The sequence below is a fragment of the Salmo trutta genome, chromosome 2 (assembly GCF_901001165.1).
Source record: "Salmo trutta chromosome 2, fSalTru1.1, whole genome shotgun sequence".
NCBI lineage: Eukaryota > Metazoa > Chordata > Actinopteri > Salmoniformes > Salmonidae > Salmo > Salmo trutta.
Window position 1 is genome coordinate 21173872 of NC_042958.1, and position 26414 is coordinate 21200285.

Consider the following 26414-nt stretch of genomic DNA (forward strand, 5'->3'; position numbering starts at 1 on the left):
TTCCTCAAGGTTCCGTTTTAGGACCACTATTGTTTTCACTATATATTTTACCTCTTGGGGATGTCATTCGAAAACATAATGTTAAATTTCACTGCTATGCGGACGACACACAGCTGTACATTTCAATGAAACATGGTGAAGCCCCAAAATTGCCCTCGCTAGAAGCCTGTGTTTCAGACATAAAGAAGTGGATGGCTGCAAACTTTCTACTTTTAAACTCGGACAAAACAGAGATGCTTGTTCTAGGTCCCAAGAAACAAAGCGATCTTCTGTTGAATCTGACAATTAATCTGGATGGTTGTACAGTTGTCTCAAATAAAACTGTGAAGGACCTTGGCGTTACTCTGGACCCTGATCTCTCTTTTGAAGAACATATCAAGACTGTTTTAAGGACAGCTTTTTTCCATCTACGTAACATTGCAAAAATCAGAAACTTTCTGTCCAAAAATGATGCAGAAAAATTAATCCATGCTTTTGTTACTTCTAGGCTGGACTACTGCAATGCTCTACTTTCCGGCTACCCGGATAAAGCACTAAACAAACTTCAGTTAGTGCTAAATACGGCTGCTAGAATCCTGACTAGAACCAAAAAATTTGATCATATTACTCCAGTGCTAGCCTCCCTACACTGGCTTCCTGTTAAGGCAAGGGCTGATTTCAAGGTTTTACTGCTAACCTACAAAGCATTACATGGGCTTGCTCCTACCTATCTTTCCGATTTGGTCCTGCCGTACATACCTACACGTACGCTACGGTCACAAGACGCAGGCCTCCTAATTGTCCCTAGAATTTCTAAGCAAACGGCTGGAGGTAGGGCTTTCTCCTATAGAGCTCCATTTTATGGAATGGTCTGCCTACCCATGTGAGAGACGCAGACTCAGTCTCAACCTTTAAGTCTTTACTGAAGACGTATCTCTTCAGTAGGTCCTATGATTAAGTATAGTCTGGCCCAGGAGTGTGAAGGTGAACGGAAAGGCTGGAGCAACAAACCGCCCTTGCTGTCTCTGCCTTGCCGGTTCCCCTCTCTCCACCGGGATTCTCTGCCTCTAACCCTATTACAGGGGCTGAGTCACTGGCTTACTGGTGTTCTTCCATGCCGTCCATGGGAGGGGTGCGTCACTTGAGTGGGTTGAGTCACTGACGTGGTCTTCCTGTCTGGGTTGGCGCCCCCCCCCCCCCCTTGGGTTGTGCCGTGGCGGAGATCTTTGTGGGCTATACTCGGCCTTGTCTTAGGACGGTAAGTTGGTGGTTGGAGACATCCCTCTAGTGGTGTGGGGGCTGGGCTTTGGCAAAGTGGGTGGGGTTATATCCTGCCTGTTTGGCCCTGTCCGGGGGTATCATCGGATGGGGCCACAGTGTCTTCTGATCCCTCCTGTCTCAGCCTCCAGTATTTATGTTGCAGTAGTTTATGTGTCGGGGCTAGGGTCAGTCTGTTACATCTGGAGTATTTCTCTTGTCTTATCCATTGTCCTGTGTGAATTTAAATATGCTCTCTCTAATTCTCTCTTTCTCTCTTTCTTTCTTTCTCTCGGAGGACCTGAGCCCTAGGACCATGCCTCAGGACTACCTGGCATGATGACTCCTTGCTGTCCCCAGTCCACCTGGCCGTGCTGCTGCTCCAGTTTCAACTGTTCTGCCTGCGGCTACGGAACCCTGACCTGTTCACCGGACGTGCTTGTTGCACCCTCGACAACTACTATGATTATTATTATTTGACCATGATGGTCATTTATGAACATTTTAACATCTTGACCATGTTCTGTTATAATATCCACCCGGCACAGCCAGAAGAGGACTGGCCACCCCTCATAGCCTGGTTCCTCTCTAGGTTTCTTCCTGGGTTTTTGGCCTTTCTAGGGAGTTTTTCCTAGGGAGTTTTTCCTAGCCACCGTGCTTCTTTCACATGCATTGCTTGCTGTTTGGGGTTTTAGGCTGGGTTTCTGTGCAGCACTTTGTGATATTAGCTGATGTACGAAGGGCTATATAAATACATTTGATTTGATTTCATTTTGATTACTTGTTTGTTTTGTCACATAAACTGAAATAGGCAAACTATTAGAAATTTAGAAACCAGGAAATAGTGTAGAGATTTCTGCATAGTGCATCTCTAAGTAGTTGAACATGTTATTACTATAACCTAGTGAAAGTGACAAACTGACACGTTTTCATTTTTGTCAAAACAGATTTATATCGAACGAGTGCCTTTGAGTTGAAGACCTGCACATGCGCAGTTTGGCGCGAGATGAGTGTTAGACCCGTTATGTGTTTCTACTTGAGCCTATAAGTGTGATCTGGGATTTCTATTAGAGAAGCAGTTGTAGCCTATCTTCGTACTGTACTGTCTTTGGTGTCACCTTGTTAATATTCAAAAGCTCTCTTTCCATTTCCCCTGAAAACCGGAACATCCGGTTGTTGGGGACTTGGCAGAGAGGCTACAAATGGAGCAACCAACAGCTACTTTCCTTGAAATATAGTTGGCAACACTGCGGCTCAGCTCGTACTCTAGGAAACATGGCAGCCGTCAGTAAATACCTGACAGCTAAAAACTCCTCGATAGCTGGGGGAGTCCTACTCGCTTTATGCATCCTGACGCAAAGAAGAAGAAGAGGAGGCAAATCAAGCGGGTATGTTGCTGAATAAATTATAATCTCGGTTGTACTTTATTTGTGCGTTGCTAGAGCGCCCATGCCATCGGTTCTTGACTGAGGTAAAAGTAGTTTTATATTGGATATTCAGTGGATATTTGCTTTTCTCTATATTGAACTAATTATGCCATGACTATGAAAATTGTATATTCTGAATCAGGGGTGGATGGAGAACAATCCACTCAACTTTTTGTTATAAAAAAAATAAGATTCCAGATTTCAATCTTCAATAGATCTTACACAGAGTGTGTCATGATTATGAAAATGGTTATGTTCTGAATCAGGGGAGGATGGACAAAAATCCAGTTAATTTGTAATTATTATAATTTTTTGCAACTTTCAATCTTCAATAGTTCTTACAAAAACGTGCCATGACTATGAAAATGACATATTCCGAATGAAAGGGAGGATGGAGAAAAATACCCGTTTTTTTTGTAGTAGTTGAAATGTAAAAAAAAAATTGAGGGGGTGGATTGATTTTTTTTTGGTGGATTATTTATATTTTTAGGGTGGCTTTCAATATTCAAAAGCACACTGCTTCAAAATGCTGATTTTCAGGTTGACCTAAACACTGCATGTGGTGTTGCAGCCAGAGTGAATGGGTCCGTTCATTAATCACTCTCCTCATCCCACCCCAACAACCTGCCTCTTTAAGAGAAAGAGACAATCCCAAAAGCAGTTACTGTTATTTTTTTTAAAATATCAACATTTCAAACAAAAAAAATTATCTGGATTGTTCTCCATCCTCCCCTGTTCAGAATATATAGTTTTTATAGTCATGGCACACTTTGTGTAAGAGCTATTGAAGTCCGAATATCCAATATAAAACTAATTTTACCTTGGTGTGTTCTTGTATCACAGAACTTGTGGACAGCAATCCAAGTTAGACAGAATTCTTGAATGTCCAATTTGACAGACATAATGGCTTAAATCTGAAAGTCAGTGATATATTGCAGTTCTATAATATTGCAGTTATCCATAAGAAACAAGGGTTGACGCAAATCATATGTTGTTGCAGTAATTATGTGTAATTATATCTCTGTTGATGTAAGTCTCCATTCTCATTTGCAAACAAAGGTCTTTATAGCCTGGGTTAGCAGGATAATTGGGGCAACAAAGTAACAAAGACATCACTGTCAATTTTCCCGCACGATACAATGTTGCTTATTACCAGCATGCTGCCTGTCAGTGGAATTTGAAAGTTCATTGGACAGTTACAAATTGCTAATTCATTTCAGGTTAAATGCTGTGTCAAGATTCCTTGTGACCTTAGTTTAGCCTACACACCATACACTTGGTTTATGATGGTCAAGATGAAACTAATGTTACCTTGGTACTGTGTTGCTATCCTGATGTCCCACATGTCTGTTGAAACATTGTATATGACTATGTCTTTTACAGTAAAAAAGGGGGCTCAGAACTGGTGTTGAGCAATGAAGTAAGTATGTAAGCGCATTAACAAATGTATAAAATGTCCAACAACATGTCATTGTCACATTTGTCCCCTAACAACTGCTTTGGTTCTATTATTTGTGCAGGACAAAGCAGCTAAGAAAGACCGGGCGGCGGTGGACTATGTCTTCTTCCTCAGAATCAGCAAGATCCTCCGGATCATGGTGCCTCGGTGGTTCTGCAAAGAGGTGAGCCTTGTGGTTGGGTTGTTGCGTTACAGAAAATATGGTCAACAATTGCACATATTGAGCAAAAACAAGATCTTAGTATTTCCCAATGGCTAATGATAAGCCCATTATTATGTAATATGAATAGTAATATTAAGTGGATGTCTTTGTCAATGTCTTTGTTCTGTTGCGTCACATCATGATAAGCGTTGAACCTTGAAGTAATCAATATATGTGGGAACAGGCGATACCCTTGCCTTGTAAAGATGGATATGTGTTCCTTCATTGCATCACTTTTACCCCACAAATGATCTCTTTCTCTATGCGTGCGTGTCTCAACATGTTCTACAATATTGTCTAAACGTGTGTGTTCTACAAAACCATGGAGCCTAGACATTGACCTTATATAATGATCAGTTTGTTTGATAAGCCAAGGTTGCGATGACATGAAATCTGTTGGGTGGATCAGAGTTGATCCTCTGTTGAACTGAATGAGCTCTAATATGACGGAATTACTGGTCATGCTGTTAGTTAAGGACAGGCCCATTCTACATTTGAACTGCCATGTTTTACTCATCTTTTTTTTTATTAGTTTGCACACATTATTTACAATACAACATGAGATTGACTTGTTTAAGAACTGTCCATTGTATTGTTTAATCTGAGGGATTTGCTCATCTGGTGTTGTCTGTTCCCCACCTGTCCTGCACCACTTCTCTATTCCCTCCATTGTTATCACCCCAGACTGGATACCTTCTCTTCATTGCTGCTATGCTGGTGACCCGGACATACTGTGACGTATGGATGATCCAGAACGGAACCATGATTGAAAGGTTAGAACCATAGAGCTGTAATAGTGTTCTAATACGAGTTCTACGGTTAGAACACTGACTTTCCATGTGACTTGTTAGGATGCTTCACTATGACTGTTAACCAGATCATGATAGCCAATGAGTTTGGTGGTGGAAGTGTTGAAAGGGTTAAAATATTACATACACAGATTCAGCTTAGTACTGGACTAAGACGCATGTTCAATGGAGATAATCATTGTAGTGCTCTTTACTCCATGACTAGGCTTAATCTGGGTCTGGGAAACTAGCCCCATATCATACAGTATTTATTTTCCTGCTCAGGAATTGATTGCTGTCTTTCAATCTCCCACAGTGGTATCATTAGCAGAGATTGCAATCTGTTATTCCTACATTGCTGTCATACCTTGTGTAACTCTCCTTCACGTGATGGTTTTCATAGAACCCAAACCTATAAAACCTATAACCTGTTTTTTTTTGTTTGTTGCCTAGTATGTGTACTTAACCAAGTTAAGCTTTTCAGGCCATAACATTTGTAAACTCAATATGACTAATTGCCATTGGCTATTCCAATGCCAATGAATCTATTTGTATAACAAATAATCCTTCATTTCAGAGCTCCTCTGCCTCCATACATCTCACAGTCAATGCAGAAAAACACTAGCTAGGCCTTATATGTGAATTATCCTAAATCAGCTTTCTAAATTTGTTTGGTTGTTACTTTTTCTCCGCTCTCCATGACTTCTAGCTCGGTCACCGGATATGTACAGTATGTGCTTGAGCTAATGCCACTTTTCCTTGCTAATTACTATGACCATCACGGCAGAGGAGTTGGATAAAGCATTAACAGATCTGAAGGAGGCCAGAGGCTGGTTACTGCCACTAATGTTGAAATCAATCAATCTGACAATATCTATCTGTCCCATGTTTGCTCATTCTTGTGCTTGTTGTGGTTTGCAGTGCAATTATCGTTCGCAACAACGCAGATTTCAAGAACTACTTGTTCAAGTGTTGCAAAGCTATGCCAATTGTAAGTGTGTTTTTGGTATTTCATCGCATCCAAAAGTTACATAAGTCTAGATGTTAATTGATATACTTGAGTCTGATTTAAATCTCATATTGCAGTAGTAAGTTAGTTGTATAACGAATAGTTTACAAATACCAGACCTCTGAATGTGCTGCAGTAGCCCTACAGTACTTCTTTAGTGTTATAATTGTTCTTTTGGTGTAAATTCTCTGAGGAGGTCTGATATTAACATGGTAATATACACTGAATATCAATTATTAACCTCTCTATGGAAAATCATCACTTACCAGTACTAATGTATCAATAACCATATATTTAATTCATACGTTGGCTAGAATACTGGATAATGTTTGTGTACATTTGAACAGAATTTCAAGCTTATGTGTATCTTATCTGCTAGACACTCTGTATGTAATTTGCTCTGCATGCCTTGTATTAAACAGTCCCTCTGCCCATTTAACAAACAAATCCAGATTTCATCACATGCATACTGTGTTCGGAGAACAGACACTGCAATAGGTTGTATTTTGATTAAGTTCTGATGGTAATAAAGTGTATGTTTTGTGACTGTCCATTTCCAGTTTGCCTTGGTGAATAACCTCTTGAAGCTGGGTCTGAACGAGCTGAAGCTGAAGTTCAGAGAGAGGCTGACCAAACATCTCTACGACGAGTACCTCAAGTAAGCATTGTCTCCTGCCTCTCATCTCAGAACTTTGATGTCTGGCTTTTTCACGTACATTCCAATAGGGCTACATATAAATGGCAAATAACAAATGAACTCACTCAACATGTGCCATCCCCAGAGGATACACATACTACAAAATGGGCAACCTGGATAACCGCATCGCCAATGCTGACCAGCTGCTGACTCAAGACGTAGAGAAGTTTTGTAACAGTGTGGTTGACCTCTACTCCAATCTCAGCAAGGTACAGTAGAGTTGACCTAAATCATCATTTTTACTACTGTTTACCTTCTTGTCTGTGTGTGTGGTTCCAAGGTGTCTGGTGCGAATTTGTATAGTATTTGTAGAACATCTTAGTCAATCATTAACTTCTTGTGTAAATCATAATATTGCTTAAAACAAGCCATCAAGAAAGCTACATTGTGTAAAATGTACACTTACTGCATCTCTCCTTTAGCCTCTCTTGGACATTGGACTGTACATCTTCAAGCTGACGTCTTCCATCGGAGCCCAGGTGAATATATATATATATATATATATCTATATATATACTCAAGAAGTATCCAATAGATTCCATTCAGGTTTTAACAGGATGTGATGTCATTGTTTCCCTCAGGGCCCATCGAGTATGATGGCCTACCTGCTGATCTCAGGCCTGTTCCTGACCAGACTGCGGAAGCCCATCGGTAAGATGACTGTCATTGAGCAGCGCTACGAGGGAGAGTACCGATACGTCAACTCACGACTCATCACCAACAGGTAAAGACCTGGATCTACAATGACTTTATCATGGGTTGGCAATACAGTGTTTTCTGATTAAAGTAAAAACCTGTTAAATAAATCCTCAGTCATGGAGCGAGTTCTTTAAAAAAGAGATCTAAGTTATGTTAAATATGTACTGTTTTGCCACAGTGAGGAGATTGCCTTCTACAACGGCAACATGAGAGAGAAACAGACGATTCATTCAACTTTTAAGAAACTGGTAAGTACCATTAGTCCTTTGTCAGTAAGAGGGATATTAAAGATTTTTGTTCACTTCCATCTCAACGGGCAAACTGCTGATTGTGATTGGAACGGTCTCTACAGTGTCTAATAATGTTGTGATACCTTTGTCTTCTATCTTCTCAGGTCGACCATTTGCACAAGTTCATCTTCTTCCGCTTCTCTATGGGCTTTGTAGACAGCATGATCGCCAAGTGTAAGATCTGATGTTTTAACCCTACAGCTTATGATGATGCCCTCCGTTACATAGCCAGAGATATATGGCTGTCAGTCAACTTGCCATTGTCCAGACACCAAATTATTATCGCTTTGCTTGGCAACAAAATAACATTGTTCAATACAGAATTGGTTTTCCACCAGAGCTATGAGTCACCTCTTGGGTCTCTTCCCCCCTGCAGACATGGCCACCGTGGTGGGCTATCTGGTGGTGAGTCGGCCCTTCCTCAACCTGTCCGACCCCCGCCACATGAACAGCACCCAAGCTGAGCTGATGGAAGACTATTACCAGAGTGGCAGGATGCTGCTGAGTCTGGCCCAGGCTCTGGGAAGGATCGTACTGGCTGGCAGAGATATGACCAGGCTTTCTGGGTGAGACTTCACTCTTCCCAAAACACTGTGATCCCATCGCCTATTCCATTGAATTGATTTGAATTGATGACATTTAATTCGAAGGCATCTCCAGCCAGAGACCACATAACGGACATCACTCCCGTCTTTCCATGCCTTCACTCTACTCTTCCATCACGGCTCTTCATGCTTTCACTCCCAAGTGCTGTGTAGGTGGTCTTCTGATATAGGTCTGTCTCTCCTTCCCTACAGGTTCACCATGCGTATCACTGAGCTCAGGAAGGTCCTGAAAGATCTGAACTCTGGGAAATACGAGCGTACCATGGTCTCCCATCAGGACAAAGAATCATTAGGTGTAGAAAGAATCACACTGGTCCCGGGCAGCGGACAGATCATCAACGTAGACCACATCATCAAGTATGTGTGACAATCCTCAGTGCATTTCTGTACATAATATTGGCTGCATAAAATCACTTTAATATTTGTACTTTTACCTCACTGAAGTTGTTCAAACCGAAGCTGTTTTTCTGAGGTCTGAGCATGATTCGTCACTAAGAACAGTGTCTGACTGTGTTGCAGGTTTGAACACACACCACTAGCAACACCCAATGGAGATGTCCTGATCAAGGACCTGACCTTTGAAGTGGGCATCTCTTTCTTTCCTTTGTATATTTTATTTAACCTTTTATTTTGGCATGGTTAGTCTCACTGAGAACTCACAGGTCTCTTGCAAAATAGATGTTATGAGATGGTAAAGCTACCATGACTTTGGAGTCCCTCGCCAATGAATGTGTGCCTCTCGTCTAGACATTCAGTTGAACCTAAGTACACTCAAACAACTTAGACTTTAATGGGTTATGTTGAAGTAGTGTTGACATTCAAAGTTCGGAGGGCCACGCTGGATGTTACAATGAGGTTATTTCCTCTCCCTGACACTCTCTCTCTTTCTCCAGGTGCGGTCTGGTACCAACGTGTTAGTGTGTGGGCCCAATGGCTGTGGCAAGAGCTCACTCTTCAGAGTACTGGGAGAGGTGAAGAATTGTCTGTTTTTATGATCTTGTTCTATTTATTCATACTGACATGACTGTCTGTAAGATAAGATGTGGCAATGGAAGATCTGGTAATAATGGAAGTACTGCAACAAAGTCAAACATTTTGGTTCAAGTGACTTAAGAGCACAGTAGGCCAATGGAGGTAACATTAGGTGTGTTGTTGACTCTATAGCTCTGGCCTCTGTTCGGAGGGCAGCTGACCAAGCCTGAGCGAGGGAAGCTCTTCTACGTTCCTCAGGTAACTAAATGGACACTTTGAGTCTTATATTACCAATGTTATATTCTATTCCATGTTTTGGTAAATTGGCAGCCATATTGGCTCTACTGGAAGGCTGTTCCATCTTATTGGAGAGACCGTACATGACCCCTGACCTCTTCCATCTTATTGTAGAGACCCTACATGACCATTGGCACGCTGAGGGATCAGGTAATCTACCCTGACACCTATGAGGAGCAAAAGAGGAAAGGCATCTCTGACCAGGTGCTGAAGGAGTACCTGGGCAATGTCCAGTTAGGTCACATCCTGGACAGAGAGGGGACTTGGGACACCGTGCAGGACTGGATGGATGTCCTCAGTGGAGGAGAGAAGCAGAGGATGGCGGTAGGACGAAAGAGCAGAGTTCTACCTGAAAATGACATTTTTCTTTCTTTGAAGAAAGAATCAGTTTTTAATCGAGAAGCTTTCTCAAGCTTACATCATCACATTCTAATTCAGTTTATTACAGAATTTGGTATCATAAGGTGATTGACTTTGTTTTGTATGTGTGATGTTTGTCTATCTGTCTGTAGATGGCAAGGTTGTTTTACCACAAACCTCAGTTTGCCATCTTGGATGAGTGCACCAGTGCTGTGAGTGTAGATGTGGAAGACTTCATCTACAGTCACTGCAGAACGGTACGGATGGCCCCAACCCCTAACCCCCTCCAGCCTTTAACCTTGACTCTAAGCATGTACTGTGATATGTCTGAGTGCTTACATCCATCTTTATACAACTTCAGTTTAATAAATAACAATACACCTTACATACAAGTTATGTCTGCAGCATAGTTCATATAGTTCCTCATGTAATTATTTGGTCTCAGAAGTGTTATCTTATGATTGGTTTGTTACTTCATCCACAGGTTGGCATCAGTCTGTTCACGGTCTCTCACAGAAAGTCTTTGTGGAAACACCATGAGGTAAGATGACAACCTTTCTGGAAACACCGTTACGTGGGTCTTTGTGGCTTCTGATGCGGCAGTGTACAGCATGTTGTTTTGCTGTGATACATCTGGGAGTTTTTAGTGGGACACTCCTTCAGGCAGTGTTCTAAGATGTAGCTTTTGTTTCATTTGTGTCATCGCAGTCAAAGTTTTGGTAAAGTTCCCCTGGTAGTGCTTTTTAATGGTGAGTTTACAAACATAAAGTATGATAAATAGATTTGAAACTTGTATCTCATTATGGTAAACAGTGCAATAAGTATAGCCAGTTATAATTGTAATGGCTTAGCAAATAATAAGAAAAAAATATCAGTATTTACCTGACTAAAAGAGAAGGAATTTAATATCTATTGCTTACAGGAAACTCATTCAATTTTATATAAATAATTACACATTGTAATAATAGTCATCTCTATATACTCAATAATTTAGTTTGGTCCTTTTTACACTTTTAGATGAAATTGTGTGGGAAAAGGACTGGAGGGGCAAAATATATTTTTCCCATGGGCAATTCAATTCAAAAGGGGTGATATTCATTAAGTCATTTTGATCCGAATGTGCAAATTGTCCAAACAGATCCTCAAGGTAGATGGATGATTTTAAATATGTTTTGGACCATGATGGGAGGTTATAATAAGGTTTTAAATACCTCTATGAACCGTAAAGGAAATCACACTACAAACTATCACCCTCGTGAACTTAAGGAAATCACCAATGTCATGGATATATTGGAATTAGTGGATATATGGAGGCTTAAATATCCTGACCTAGTGAGACATACACGGTGGAGGCTCAATCAAGCTAGTCGTCCTGACTACTTATGTCATTCTCTCTGGCACCAAAAGTTAACAAAGTGTTGATAGGGGACAGAATGCAGTCAGACCATCAAATAATAGGCATTATTACTCTTACCGAATTTCCATGTGGATGAGGATATTGGAAATTTAATCAAAGCCTATTGGATGATAAATTATTCTGTCCTAGTTAAAAACAACTGACTTTTTCCAACATAGGTACAGCAGATCCCCTTATTGTATGGGACACTTTTTTAAATGTGTCTTTAGAGGCCATGCAATTCAGTACTCATCTCTTAAACAAAAGCAATGTAGGTCAAAGTCCATACTAACAAAGGACATGGAAGGACTAACAGTACAGATACCAATAAAAACTGTGCCATAGAGGCTCAGAATAAGTGAGAGCAAAAACAAAATAAAATGAAGGAACTTATTCAAGAAAGATCCAGTGTAATATATTATGAAAAATAAAGCAAACTGGATGGAATATGGGGATAAAGGCACAAAAAGAATTCCCTGAAACTTGTTACAAATGACAGTCAAGCATTATTCATTCAAAAAAAATTGAAAGTGGAAGTAAAGTACTTTAAGCATATGTTTTCCTTTCGGTCTCTATCTCCACCAGATTCTTAACCGACTCTAATTGTATGGATTTTTTTCTATTAATAATGTGAAATTAACATCTGTACAGAAAGACTCATGTGAAGGCCAAATTACAGAGGAGGAACTTCTTGATGCAATTAAAGCCTTTAAGTCCAGGAAAACTCCAGGGCTGGATAGCATACCAGTGGAGTTATACCAAACCTTTTTGATATACTCAGAGGACCATTATTAGCAGGTTTTAACCACTCCTATATAAATGATAGATTATCAGACACTCAACAAGAAGGTCTGATGTTATTATTACTGAAACAGGATCCAAGTGGTAAATATAAAGGTCCAGTCTATTAAAACAATTGGAGGCCTCTTACACTTCAGTGTTGTGATGCAAAAATTTGAGCAAAATGCATAGCGGATAGAATTAAAAAGGTATTGTCGGATATTATTAATCCTAATCAGACACTTTTATTTTATTTTATTTTTTTTTTTACATGGACAATACATTGGAGATAATATAAGACAAGTACTGGAAACAATAGAACACTATGAAAAATCTGGGAGCCCAGGCCTGGTATTCATAGCTGAGGTTTTTGATAGAATGCGACTGGAGTTTATATATAAATGCCTGGAATATTTCAATTGTGGAGAATCTCTTTGGTTAAAGTTATGTATGGTAACCCTAGGTGTAAAATAGTAAATAATGGCTACTTCTCAAAGTTTTAAACTGTCAAGAGGAGTAAAACAAGGTTATCCACTATTGGCATATCTATTTCTTTTTGCCATTGAAATGTTAGCTGTTAAAATCAGAACCGGCAATAATATCAAGGGGTTTGAAATCCATTGTACGCTGATGACTCTTGTTTTCTTTTAAATCCACAATTTGGATCCCTCCACAGCCTCATAGAGGATCTTGATACTTTTTCTAACCTCTCTGGATTACAACCAAATTATGTGTACTAAATTACGTATTGGATCGCAAAAAATACAACTTTTACATTACCGTGTAGTTTACCAATAAAATGGTCTGACGGTGATGTGGACATACTCGGTATACATATCCTGAAAAAAACTCACTCCAATACATTTTATAGAAAGTTACCAAAAATAGATAAAATCTTGCTACCATGGAAAGGAAAATACCTGACTATTTGTGGAAAAATCACCCTGATTAACTCTTTAGTCATATTTCAGTTTACTTATTTGCTTATGGTCTTGCCTATACCTAGCAACCTGTTTTTTTTTATTATTTTTTTTTATATATGAGCAAAGAATATGACATTTTATTTGGAATGGCAAGTCAGACAAAATTAAAAGGGCTTATTTATATAACAAATATTAATTAGGAGGGCAGAAATGATGAAATATTAAAGCATTTGACCTCTCACTAAAGACATCAATCATACAAAAGTTATACTTCAATCCAAACTGGTTCTCTAGCAAATTAGTAAGAATATCTCACCCCATGTTCAAGAATGGCCCTTTTCCCTTTATTCAGATTACAACCTCTCACTTTCGATTATTTGAAAATGAAATAATCTCCAAAATATCACTTTTTTAAAAAGAAGCCATAGAAAGTTGGTTGCAATTTCAGTTTAATTCACCAGAAAAGAGAGAATAAATAATACCATAAATATTGTGGTTTAACTCAAATATACTAACTGATAAAAAAAAACATTATTTTTCAATACAATTAAAAAAAGAAAAGTAATCTTTGTAAATTATATCATAAATAGGAGGGCACATAAATGTGCCCTGGTGTGGCTGCCTGGTTATGGAACCACACTTTGAAAACAGTTTGCTGACAAATACCCTTTCAATTTTTGTTTTGTAACTTCATCCAGTACTACCTTCACATGGATGGAAGAGGGAACTACGACTTCAAACCTATCACCGAGGAGACCATAGAGTTCGGCTCCTAGAGGAGCGTCAACGACACACACCATCCTCCGGCCTGGAGAAAGGCGCCCACTAATTCTGCACTTAAAACAAACCTAGACTACTGTTTTTAATAAATTGTAACCTCTTTTGTTTTCTTTTGACAAGATTTATTTAAATGATCAGATATGTTAGTCTGGTTAAGTAAGCATTTGTCAACAGTGATTGTTTGTGTTAAACGCTCTACAACAAAGCTTTCTTAGTGTCCAACAAGCTTTCTCAACCCTTAACCTTGTTCTGAACACCTCCAAAACAAAGGTCATGTGGTTTGGTAAGAAGAATGCCCCTCTCCCCACCGGTGTGATTACTACCTCTGAGGGTTTAGAGCTTGATGTAGTCACCTCATACAAGTACTTGGGAGTATGGCTTGGGAGTATGGCTAGACGGTACACTGTCCTTCTCTCAGCACATATCAAAGCTGCAGGCTAAGGTTATATCTAGACTTGATTTCCTCTATTGTAAACGCCCCTCTTTTACCCCAGCTGCCAAACTAATCCTGATTCAGAAGACCATGCTAGACTATGGAGATGTAATTTATAGATCGGCAGGTAAGGGTGCTCTTGAGCGGCTAGATGTTCTTTACCATTCGGCCATCAGATTTGCCACCAATGCTCCTTATAGGACACATCACTGCACGCTATACTACTCTGTAAACTGGCCATCTCTCTAAACCTGTTGCAAGACCCACTGGTTGATGCTTGTTTATAAAACTCTCTTAGGCCTCACTCCCCCCTATCTGAGATACCTACTGCAGCCCTCATCCTCCACACACAACACCCGTTCTGCCAGTCACATTCTGTTAAAGGTCCCCAAAGCACACACATCCCTGGGCCGCTCCTCTTTCCAGTTTGCTGCAGCTAGCGACTGGAACAAGCTGCAAAAAACACTCAAATTGGACCATTTTATCTCCATCTCTTCATTCAAAGACTCAATCATGGACACTTATTGACAGATGTGGCTGCTTCGCGTGACATATTGTTGTCTGTGCCCAATAGGGGCGGCAGGTAGCCTAGTGGTTAGTGTTGGGCCAGTAACTGAGGTTGCTGGATCGAATCCCAGAGGTGACAAGGTAAACGTTGTCATGCTTCTAAGCAAGGCAGTTAACCCACTGTTCCCCAATCATCAAAGACATGGATGTCGATTAAGGCATCCCCCCGCACCTCTCTGATTCCGAGGGGTTGGGTTAAATGCAGAAGACCCATTTCAGTTGAAGGCATTCAGTTGTACAACTGACTAGGTATTCCCCTTTCCCAAGAATGGTTGCACCATGTTTTGTGCTGCTGCTATGTTGTGTTTCCACAATGCTGTGTTTCCACAATGCTGTGTTTCCACAATGCTGTGTTTCCATGTGTTGCTGCCATGCTATGTTGTCTTAGGTCTCTCTTTATGTAGTGTTGTTGTCTCTCGTGTTGTGATGTGTTTTGTCCTATATTTTTATTTTTTGTAATTATTTTTAATCCCAGCCCCCGTCCCCGCAGGAGGCCTTTTGCCTTTTGGTAGGCCGTCATTGTAAATAAGAATTTGTTCTTAACTGATTTTTGCCTAGTTAAATAAAGGTTAAATATAAACAATATGACTTGTAAGTTATGGTCCAAGTTGGCCTAGATGAATTATGTTTGCATTATACGCCTGCAAACTGAATCATGTTTCATAATAATTAATGAGTTAGCTCATACAGATAACTGTACTGCCTAGGTGATGGGTTTAGTAATCCTGTAGGCAAGTAACTGAGGGAACGCAACAGTATAATCAATATCTTGTCTATTGCTGAGAGCAATACCTACAAAGGTATATGTACAATTGAAGTCGGACGTTTACATATACCTTAGCCAAATACATTAAACTCAGTTTTTCACAATTCCTGACATTAATCCTAGTAAAAATTTCCTGTCTTAGATCAATTAGGATTACCACTTTATTTTAAGAATGTGAAATGTCAGAATAATAGTGTAGAGTGATTTATTTCAGCTTTTATTTCTTTCATCACATTCCCAGTTGGTCAGAAGTTTACATACACTCAATTAGTATTTGGTAGCATTGCCTTTAAATTGTTTAACTTGGGTCAAACACTTCAGATAGCCTTCCACAAGCTTCCCACAATAAGTTGGGTGAATTTTGGCCCATTCCTCCTGACAGAGCTGGTGTAACTGAGTTATGTTTGTAGGCCTCCTTGCTCGCACAAGCTTTTTCAGTTCTGCCCACAAATATTCTATAAGATTGAGGTCAGGGCTTTGTGATGGCCACTCCAATACCTTGACTTGACCCCCTTTTTCCTCCAAACATAATGATGGTCATTATGGCCAAACAGTTCTATTTTTTATTTTTTCATCAGACCAGAAGAAATTTCTCCAAAAAGTATGATCTTTGTCCCCATGTGCAGTTGCAGACCGTACTCTGGCTTTTTTATGGCGGTTTTGGAGTAGTGGCTTCTTCCTTGCTGAGTGGCCTTTCAGGTTATGTCGATATAGGACTCGTTTTACTGAGGATATAGATACTTTGTTTCCTCCATCTTCACAAGGTCCTTTGCTGTTGTTCTGGGATTTATTTTCACACCAAAGTACGTTCATCTCTAGGAGACCGAACGCATCTCCTTCTTGAGCGGTATGATGACTTCGTGGTCCCATGGTGTTTATACTTGAGTACTATTGCTTGTACAGATCAACGTGGTACCTTCAGGCGTTTGGAAATTGCTCCCAAGGATGAACCAGACTTGTGGAGGTCAACAATTATTTTTCTGAGGTCTCTGCATATTTCTTTTGATTTTCCCATGATGTCAAGCAAAGACGCACTGAGTTTTCAGGTAGACCTTGAAATACATCCACAGGTACACCTCTAATTGACTCTGGCTAATTGACATAATTTGACAGAAGCTTCTAAAGCCAAGACATAATTTTCTGGAATTTTCCAAGCTGTTTAAAGGCACAGTCAACTTAGTGTATGTAAACTTCTGACCCTCTGGAATTGTGATACAGTGAATTATAAGTGAAATAATCTGTCTGTAAACAATTGATGGAAAAATGACTTGTCATGCACAAAGTAGATGTCCTAACCGACTTGCCAAAACTATAGTTTGTTAACAAGAAATTTGTGGAGTGGTTGAAAAACAAGTTTTAATGACTCCAACCTAAGTGTATGTAAACTTCCGACTTCAACTGTATAATATACAGATGAAGCTGCTGCTTGCCCCTATAGGGGTGAAGTCGTTCCATGTGATTTCCTAGCCTAGTTCCTGATCCGTTGGTACTGTCAAGGACCAGGCTATTCTTTATGGAGGAGAGAAACCCTGATCTACTGTAGAGTAAAGAGGACATGAAGCTCGAGACTCCCTTCCTCTCAGTGACTTCGTCCCAAATGGCTCCCTTTTCCATATATAGTGCACTACTTTTGTCCAGTGCCATCTAGTGGACCAGTGCCATTTGGGATGCAACCAAAGCGTTCCAGAGGAGCAGCCTGAGTAAGGCTCTGGACAGAATTACAAATCTTTCATCCCAAATAAGTACTCACTATGTGGTCAATATCTGTGCAGCGCTCAGGCGATCCCTTTCGAGCACGACGTCTGTCTCTGAGGCACTACTTCCATTACTACAGTAATTCTCAGGCTGCGTGTAGCAGTATGTAGGCTTGGCACTTGATGACTGACTATTGATTTATGAGGAATTGTATGAAATGTGACATTGTATGAAATGTGTTGCCCTCTTCCTTGTATCAAGATGTATCAGCCTTATTTCTTGGCCCCTCACCGCTGCAGGGACCACTACCCAACAGTTGCCTCTGTTTTTCAGTGTAATATACTGTAACGAAGTTCATGTTTTTACTGAACTGTAAATAAACAGCCTCTGCAGAACTCATGGTTTCATATGGGAGAGAGATTATAATACTGTGGCTTGACACTAAAAAGAGCATGGACCTGCAATACCTTTATCAACATAACATTTTCATTAAAAAGAGACCGTGACAGGACTAGACTGTCATATTATCACAGGGTTACATGGGGGGACAGGTGTTTAGTTGGCTTATGGTTTATGTCCTACAAAGCCCATAGAGGATCTAGACTGTAAATAGGAGGAATGGGAAGGGCAGGTAGGCAGAGTTTTTCAACCTTAATGCATTCTCTTTGGTAGGTAGTATGATTGAAGCCTGTGCTGGGGTCGCCTGATGGGAGGAGACAGAAACGTGTCAACCCTGATAGAGGCTGATACCTCTCTGGAGAATGTGAGTGAAAGGTTACCTTGGTCAGAGTTCAAACATACCGTCAGAAAATAAGTGTGTTCTGTCGTCCTCTGAATTAACTCCACATACAGAGTAGTAAGTTGTTGTATATTTTATTTCATAGAGTTAAGTTTGATAAGTGCTGTGATTTTACACTGTCTTTGTTTTATAAGGATACTTGTGTTGCTCATAGATGCGTTTCGTAAAGGCACGTAATGTAGCAATAACTTTCCCATTTGAACCTTGGCACAGACAGCAGAGTTGTAAAAAAGGTACCTGAGCTTTACATTGAACACGCCCTGTCTTTGTACATCTCCGGCGTAATAGGTGAAAGGTCATTGACATCCACTGGTACAGAGTACAGAGCTCAAGTACACACGTGACTTGACCTGACCTTTCTTTCCATGTTAATCATTAAATCAAGAGACAGACTAAGGGAAGTTTTATAGTTAGACTGTAAATATGTCCAGGTGATTAGTTTAGGTGAAATTGTCTATATACATTTTTAATAAATGTTAGGTTTTCATGTAATTGTAATTTTCATATGTAGCACATTTATTTACATTCCAAATATACTATTATATGCTAATTTGATCACTTAAATTCATTGTCTAGCGGCTAGCCTATCCGTTGTTCAATCTTGTCTTCTGAATTGGCTCAATACAGGAAGTTATTCTGAAACAACAATACTGCTTCCTCTATATGAACAGTTCTAAAGAGAACAAATAGAAATCTTCTTTCTGTTACAGCATGTGACACACTGACCAACTGCTCAACTGTTAGTTTTCTTTGTTAGTAAGTCTATTCCTCTCCACCCTGGCATAATGGATAGGTTATATCTGCTGCTACTGGTGTGCTTACATTCATTCTGGCCTCACTGCCAACCACTGGATCAAGGTACAGTTTTCTATCTATCCCTGTTATCTGTAAGTGTGGCTGTTTTCTATTATCAATTTGAAATCAGACTGTAATGTAATTGTACCAAAGACTCATCTGTTTTTGGTTCAAGCACATGAGATAGTCTGAAATAAAAAGTAGCAGAAGAATGATGTGTGATTGGTCTGCTGTGTTGGTTATACCTGTCCTTTAGCATCGCTGCAGTTCGTTGGGCTGGGGGACTGGGGAGGACTCCCGTTCTTCCCTTACTACACCCCTCATGAGGAGGCCATCGCTGAGGAGATGTCCTGGGCGGCCCAGACCCTGGGACTGGACTTTGTCCTCAGTCTGGGAGACCACTTCTACTATGGCGGAGTGGAGGACGTGGATGACCCACGCTTCAAGGTCAGTTCACACAAAAACACAGTTCATAGTTCACACTTCAATACACTCAAAACACAGTGGTAATGTCATATTGTAAAACGTACAACACTTTGTTAACTACAAAGGGCAGGGTAAATATATTATGATCCATTCTGTGTTGAGATAGGTGTTGTGTACATTGGTGTTGTGTACAGTATCAAATCAAAGTTTATTGGTCTCGTACACAGATTTGCAGGTGTTATGTCAGGTGCAGGGAAATGCTTGTGTTCGGTCAGTTCAGTAGAATGTCTCGCAAATACAATACAAATACAGAATAATATAAAAATCTAAACAAGAAATAACGATCAAGGTAGATATATTAGTGAGAATATAAATATGTGGTGTGTACAGACAATATAATTAGGAAGATAAAATGGTATGTACAGTAGTAGGTATATTACGATGAGCTATTCAGTGGTTCCGTGTTTCTAGCCACCCAGCTTTGTGACAGAGGGAATGTGGTTTGTTGAGTACACAGAGTGACATAACACAGATTGACAAATGGAGCTGTATTAAGATGATAGTGGAGAGGGCACTTTCGCTCAACGAACTCTTCTAGAGCCATCCCACTGGGCACAGACGCCAATTGGAAACAACGTTGATTCAACCAGTGTGTGCCGATCGATGTGATTATCTTCTTGTGAAAAAAAAAATAAAGAAGTGAAGCAAATGCCTGCCCTCTTGTGGTAGCATATTGTAGACAAACTAGTTCTACAGAGCAGTGGGATATTAGTAGTTATGCAGCACACATGATATGTAACATAATTATGTTAATATGGATAATAGAAAATAGGAACAAAAAAACGAGTATTTCTACTATTCTTTTTTCTTTACTTTTTTTGTGAATTTGCATCAGTCATTTTCCTGGGTGATAATATAATTTTTCTTCCTGCAGCACACCTTTGAGCGTGTCTTCTCTCAACCATCACTCGTTGACGTCCCATGGTACCTTGTGGCGGGAAACCACGACCATCTAAAAAATGTGTCTGCTCAGATTGCTTATTCCAACAGATCGGAGAGATGGTGAGCATCTTTAACAGTGCACTAGATAAACTGTGTGTTTTGATTGTTTTCACCACATCCTGAATGCAATATTTGGTCCCACTTTTTAAAGTACAACTTATAAAGGCTTTATATAGCATACATAAAGGTTTCACATATCCCCTATAAGAGAATGTCATGGTGTATATATAAAGGGTGAAATAAACAATCCTACTATAGGGTGAATTGCCAAATTCACACTGTGAATATTTAAGACATAAGCTTACAGAGGATTTGTGAAGCCTTTATGCAGTGCTTAAGAATTATTTCTGTATGCTATATACTGTACACTGAGTGTACAAAACATTAGGAACACCTTCCTAATATTGAGTTGCACGCCCTTTTGCCCTCAGAACAGCCTCAATTTGTCGGTGCATGGACTTTACAGGGTGTCAAAAGCATTCCACAGAGATGCTGGCCCATGTTGACTCTAATGCTTCCCACAGTTGTGTCAAGTTGACTGGATGTCCTTTGGGTGGTGGACCTTTTTTGATACACACGGGAAACTGTTGAGCATGAAAAACCCAGCAGCGTTGCAGTTCTTGAACTTGACACATTCAAACCAGTGCGCCTGGCACCTATCACCATACCCCATTCAAAGGCACTTTGGGAGGGGGTTCTAGACTGATGTGTGGAATTGTTTTAAGATGGTCATACTATGGATCATTTAGCTATTCGATTGGACAAACGTTTGGACACACCTACTCATTCAAGGGTTTTTCTTTATTTTTACTATTTTCGACATAGTAGAATAATAGTGAAGACATCAAAACTATGAAATAACACATATGGAATCATGTAGTAACACAAAAAGTGTTAAACAAATGAACATATATTTTAGATTCTTCAAATTAGCCACCCTTTGCCTTGATAACAGCTTTGCACACTCTTGGCATTCTCTCAACCAGCTTCACCTGGAATGCTTTTCCAACAGTCTTGAAGGAGTTCCAACATATGCTGAGCATTTGTTGGCTGCTTTTCCTTCACTCTGGTCCTACTCATCCCAAACCATTTCAATTGGATTAAGGTTGGGTGATTGTGTAGGCCAGGTCATCTGATGCAGCACTCCATCACTCTCCTTGGTCAAATAGTCCTTACACAGCCTAGAGGTGTATTTTAGGTCATTGTCCTGTTGAAAAACAAATGATAGTCCCACTAAGTGCAAAACAGATGGGATGGGGTATTGCTGCAGAATGCTGGGGTACCAATGCTGGTTAAGTGTGCCTTGAATTCTAAATAAATCAAAGACGGTGTCACCAGCAAAGCACCTCCATGCTTCACGGTGGGAACCATACATGCGGAGATCATCTGTTCACCTACTCTGCATCTCACAAAGACATGGCAGTTGGAACCCAAAATCTCAAATTTGGACTCATCAGACCAAAGGACAGATTTCCACCGGTCTAATGTCTATTGCTCATGTTTCTTGGCCAAAGCAAGTCTCTTCTTCTCATTGGTGTCCTTTAGTAGTGGTTTCTTTGCAGCAATTTGACCATGAATGCCTGATTCACGCAGTCTCCTCTGAACAGTTGATGTTGAGATGTGTCTGTTACTTGAACTCTGTGAAGCATTTATTTAGGCTGCAATCTGAGGTGTAGTTTACTCTAATGAACTGATCCTCTGCAGCAGAGGTAACTCTGGGTCTTTCTTTCCTGTAGCGGTCCTCATGAGAGCCAGTTTCATCATAGCTCATCAAGTTTTCTCACGTCACCCCGCTCCTCCGCTCTCTCCACTGGCTTCCAGTTGAAGCTCGCATCCGCTACAAGTCCATGGTGCTTGCCTACGGAGCTGTGAGGGGAACGGCACCTCCGTACCTTCAGGCTCTGATCAGGCCCTACACCCAAACAAGGGCACTGCGTTCATCCACCTCTGGCCTGCTCGCCTCCCTACCTCTGAGGAAGCACAGTTCCCGCTCAGCCCAGTCAAAACTGTTCGCTGCTCTGGCACCCCAATGGTGGAACAAGCTCCCTCACGACGCCAGGACAGCGGAGTCAATCACCACCTTCCGGAGACACCTGAAACCCCACCTCTTTAAGGAATACCTGGGATAGGATAAAGTAATCCTTCTAACCCCCCCCCCCCCCCCAAAAGATTTAGATGCACTATTGTAAAGTGGTTGTTCCACTGGATATCATAAGGTGAATGCACCAATCTGTAAGTCGCTCTGGATAAGAGCGTCTGCTAAATGACTTAAATGTAATGTAAATGTTTTTGCGACTGCACTTGAACAAACTTTCAAAGTTCTTAATGTTCCGCACTGACTGACCTTCATGTCTTAAAGTAATGATGGACTGTCGTTTCTCTTTGCTTATTTGAGCTGTTCTTGCCATAATATGGACCAAATAGGGCTATCTTCTGTATAACACCCCTAACTTGTCACAACACACCTGCATTAAGGAAAGAAATTCCACAAACAAGGCACGCCTGTTATTTGAAATGCATTCCAGGTGACTTCTTCATGAAGCTGGTTGAGAGAATGCCAAGAGTGTGCAAAGCTGTCATCAAGGCAAAGGGTGGCTACTTTTAAGATTCTCAAATAAACATATATTTTGATTTGTTTAACACTCTACAATGTTGAAAATAATACAAATAAAGAAAACCCTGGAATGAGTAGGTGTATCCAAAGTTTTGACTCGTACTGTGTTTACATTTTTTCAAGATAAAATATTGAATTTGGCCTTTACTACAATTATTATTGTTATATATATATATATATATATATATATATATATATATATATATATATATATATATATATATTTTTTTAACACATATTTAACCCCTTTTATGGGGGTAGGCACAAAACTACCTCCATACTCCATAATATTTCTACCGGTTACCTTCAGACAAGTCCCATGACACTAGTGGAGGTGTTAGAGAAACACAGTGAACACCATCATATTCGTGACAATGTCCCGTTTCCACAGTGGGGTCAAATTAGTTTGTAGCCGAAACGGTTTGGTCGCTTCAAACAGAAGTTGGCACATCAACGGTACCGACTTCAGATGAGTCCTATGACACTTGTGGGGGTCATAGAGCAAAACGGAGAACACCATCGTGTTCGTGAGTGAGAGTCTCGCCTTTCCATAAAGTGGTCATAATAGTTTGTAGGCTGTTCGGACGCTACAGACAATTTCGTGAGAAGACCGATTTTTGGGATGTCTAATGGTAGGACAAACACCGCTCTAGCTCTGCCACTTCACTGCTGATGTGGAAGTGCGATTGAGACGCATCCAATGCAAAAAAGCTGATATCTCTAGCTTAAACTGATGAGTTATGATGTGGATTTAATCGACTCTAGGGGCTTTAAATCTTTTGTCTTGCCCATTCACACTCTGAATGGCACACACATAATCCATTTCTCAATTGTCACCAGGCTTGAAAATCATTATTTAACCTGTCTCCTCTCCTTCATCTACACTGATTGAAGTGACATGAATAAGGGATCATAGCTTTCACCTGGATTCAACTGGTCAGTCTGTCACTGAAAGAGCAGGTGTTCTTAATGTTTCGTATACTCAGTGTATATAGCCTTTATTAGTTGTAATTAGTTTAAAGTGGGACCCAATATTCATATTCAACTTATCAGATGCTTTTATCCAAATTGTGCATACACTTTTAGTATGTGATCCCTGTGGGAATTGCCCACAACCTTTTTGTGGCTTACCAACTGAGCTACACAGAACCATAACGGCTGTGTTCTTCTCTCCTCGTTACCTCAGGAGGTTCCCTGAGTTGTACTACGAGCTCCAGTTCAAGGTTCCCCAGAGTAACGTGTCAGTGACCGTCCTGATGGTTGACACCGTAGTGCTATGTGGGAACACCTATGAGGGGACCCAGCCCAAAGGAGAAGAGGACCCGGAGGCTGCTGCCAAGCAGTTAGACTGGATCAACTCCAGACTGGCAAACAGCAAGTAAGTCCATATGGTCCAGTTTCCTGGACCTAGATTAAGCATAGTGTGTACTTAAGATCCTGTGTTTGACCTGGTGTGTTTTAGTGCCAGTTTCTCAAATCTAGATTAAGCATAGTCCTGGACTGAAAAGCCGAATGGAGATTTGACCCTGCTTTCAGTCCAGGACTAGGCTTAATCTAGATTTGAGAAACTGGCACTAAAACACAACAGGTCAAACACAGCCTCTTAAGTACATGTTCAATTACATCTGTCAAACCACTGAGGTGGAACAGCAGACAACTTAACACTTAAATAACACGTGGATGGATTCAATGTTTTTCACGGTTCAGAGGAAAGAAAAGTCTCCGATCTGACAAGTTGTTGTTTGAGTCTCGGGAAAAGAATGTGAAGATTTCAGAGCATGTTTGTAGAGGTCCCTGACTGACTAGCCTCCTCCACTCTCATCACTCTTTTAATCAAGAGACCTTCACTTCCCACCGCTACACATACATTTCTCAAGCTGTTACCGTATGAGGACTAGATACTCCTGTAACAGAAATGGTTCAGTAAGCCAGACTTACATTATGAGTAACCTTGCCTGAGAGAAAGAATTGTTTTAGCTCCCCGAAGCGAATGCCCATGCTTTAGCTCAGCCGGCTAACGCAGTCTTGTGTCTATCTTTTTCTCCCAGGTCAGAGTTCATTGTGGTAGCTGGTCACTATCCTGTGTGGTCCATTGGTGATCACGGCCCCACTAAGTGTCTTGTGGATAGACTACGGCCACTGCTGAAGAAGTATGATGTCACAGTCTACCTGAGTGGTCATGACCACAGTATACAGGTGGGTTATCATGCATGTTATGACCATATACGTACATACAATAACATGGGTTCAATGTTACAGTTTGAAAATACAAATGTTACCATCTCAGTCACTTATTTGAACAACTGATGTTGACCTGCCTTTTCATACTCCTACCAGTTTATCAGAGAGGATGATGGGAGTTCTTATGTGGTCAGCGGGAGCGGGGCCTTTACAGAAATTTCCATTCATAACATCAACAGCTTCCCGTCTTCATGGCAACGGTTCTCCAACGCTGTCAACCATACATCCGGTGGGTTCGCTTACTTTGAAGTCACAGAGAACAATATGACTGTCAGCTACATCCAGACTGATGGGAAATGTGTTTACCAAACAGGACTGGCAAAACGCAAAGTCTGACACAGGCAACGGCATCACGAGATAGTCAACAATGAACTACTGCAGGCCTAATATGCTGACTGTTTCTAAGGGCATACTGTATCTTTTAAGCAGTTTACAAAACTGAAAACATCTCATTCTAGTTCAATTAATCTTTTAACTCTGTTTTCTTTTGATTAATAATTGTCTTGGACTGTAACAACAACAAAAAAATGATTTTCTCTGAATTGTAATTCTAATGTAATTTTAATGTTTTGAATGCGTTCTATTTTTCTTGAAAATACCCGCCCCAAAACATTGTGTGAAATAATTGTCAGTTGAATGACCTGTAGATGGTGCTGGGTAGACCTTTTTTGCAGGAACTACACAAGACTGATGTGTGCTGTGATAACGCTCAAGTTACGTAATCTTTCTCACCAGACATATTAACATAACATTCCCCCACTTTTCAACAATGTCTCATATCAAAGAAAAACACATTACCACAAATTAATGATAAGACTTTATTATGAAAATGCCAATAAAATCAAACGAGTACCATATTAGTACCAGATTCCACAGTTATATAAGTGTTTCATTTTGCTTTGATTATTTTACATCATGTTTGATCATCTAACTGTTTGGTATACACTGAGTGTACAAAATATAAAAAACACCTTCCTAATATTGAGTTGCAACACTTTTGCCCTCAGAACAGCCTCAATTCTTTGGGGTATGGACTCTACAAGGTGTCGAGAGCGTTCCATAGGGATGCCGGCCCATGTTGACTCCACTACTTCCCACAGTTATTTCAAGTTGGCTGGATGTCCTTTGAGTGGTGGACCATTCTTGATACACACGG

General features: G+C 40.4%; 2 protein-coding genes across 4 annotated transcripts; both read left to right on the top strand.

Moving 5' to 3' along the window:
- The first annotated feature begins 2271 nt into the window (after nt 1–2271).
- Nucleotides 2272–14125, top strand: LOC115153101 (ATP-binding cassette sub-family D member 3). Its single transcript, XM_029698168.1, has 20 exons — nt 2272–2624; nt 4047–4083; nt 4184–4285; nt 5009–5097; nt 6034–6103; nt 6682–6779; nt 6904–7027; nt 7241–7297; nt 7400–7542; nt 7696–7765; nt 7912–7981; nt 8184–8373; nt 8605–8769; nt 8932–8995; nt 9306–9383; nt 9577–9642; nt 9796–10005; nt 10194–10298; nt 10526–10582; nt 13839–14125. The coding sequence occupies exons 1-20, from the start codon at nt 2512–2514 to the stop codon at nt 13914–13916; spliced, it is 1986 nt and encodes a 661-aa protein (XP_029554028.1). The 5' UTR covers nt 2272–2511; the 3' UTR covers nt 13917–14125.
- Nucleotides 14126–18125: 4000 nt separating this feature from the next.
- Nucleotides 18126–26137, top strand: acp5b (acid phosphatase 5b, tartrate resistant). Of its 3 annotated transcripts, none has more exons than XM_029698195.1 (7): nt 18126–18144; nt 18974–19038; nt 19232–19422; nt 20336–20463; nt 24204–24395; nt 25066–25213; nt 25355–26137. In XM_029698195.1, coding segments are annotated over exons 1-7 (966 nt in total). In that variant the 5' UTR covers nt 18126–18142; the 3' UTR covers nt 25595–26137. The 3 variants fall into 3 exon arrangements, with proteins under 3 accessions (XP_029554055.1, XP_029554038.1, XP_029554045.1); XM_029698178.1 differs by lacking the exon at nt 18126–18144 and adding an exon at nt 18159–18237 and having other exon boundaries at nt 18891–19038; XM_029698185.1 differs by lacking the exon at nt 18126–18144 and adding an exon at nt 18589–18611.
- The last annotated feature ends 277 nt before the right edge of the window (nt 26138–26414 follow it).

Excerpts from the sequence above, each read along its gene's own strand:
- LOC115153101 (XM_029698168.1), top strand. The coding sequence starts at position 2,512 with ATGGCAGCCGTCAGTAAATACCTGACAGCTAAAAACTCCTCGATAGCT. Across the intron at positions 4,286-5,008 it reads CTCGGTGGTTCTGCAAAGAG|ACTGGATACCTTCTCTTCAT; the intron begins GTGAGCCTTGTG and ends TTATCACCCCAG. Across the intron at positions 7,982-8,183 it reads AGACAGCATGATCGCCAAGT|ACATGGCCACCGTGGTGGGC; the intron begins GTAAGATCTGAT and ends TCCCCCCTGCAG.
- acp5b (XM_029698178.1), top strand. The coding sequence starts at position 18,966 with ATGGATAGGTTATATCTGCTGCTACTGGTGTGCTTACATTCATTCTGG. Across the intron at positions 20,464-24,203 it reads TCCAACAGATCGGAGAGATG|GAGGTTCCCTGAGTTGTACT; the intron begins GTGAGCATCTTT and ends TCGTTACCTCAG. Across the intron at positions 25,214-25,354 it reads GTCATGACCACAGTATACAG|TTTATCAGAGAGGATGATGG; the intron begins GTGGGTTATCAT and ends TACTCCTACCAG.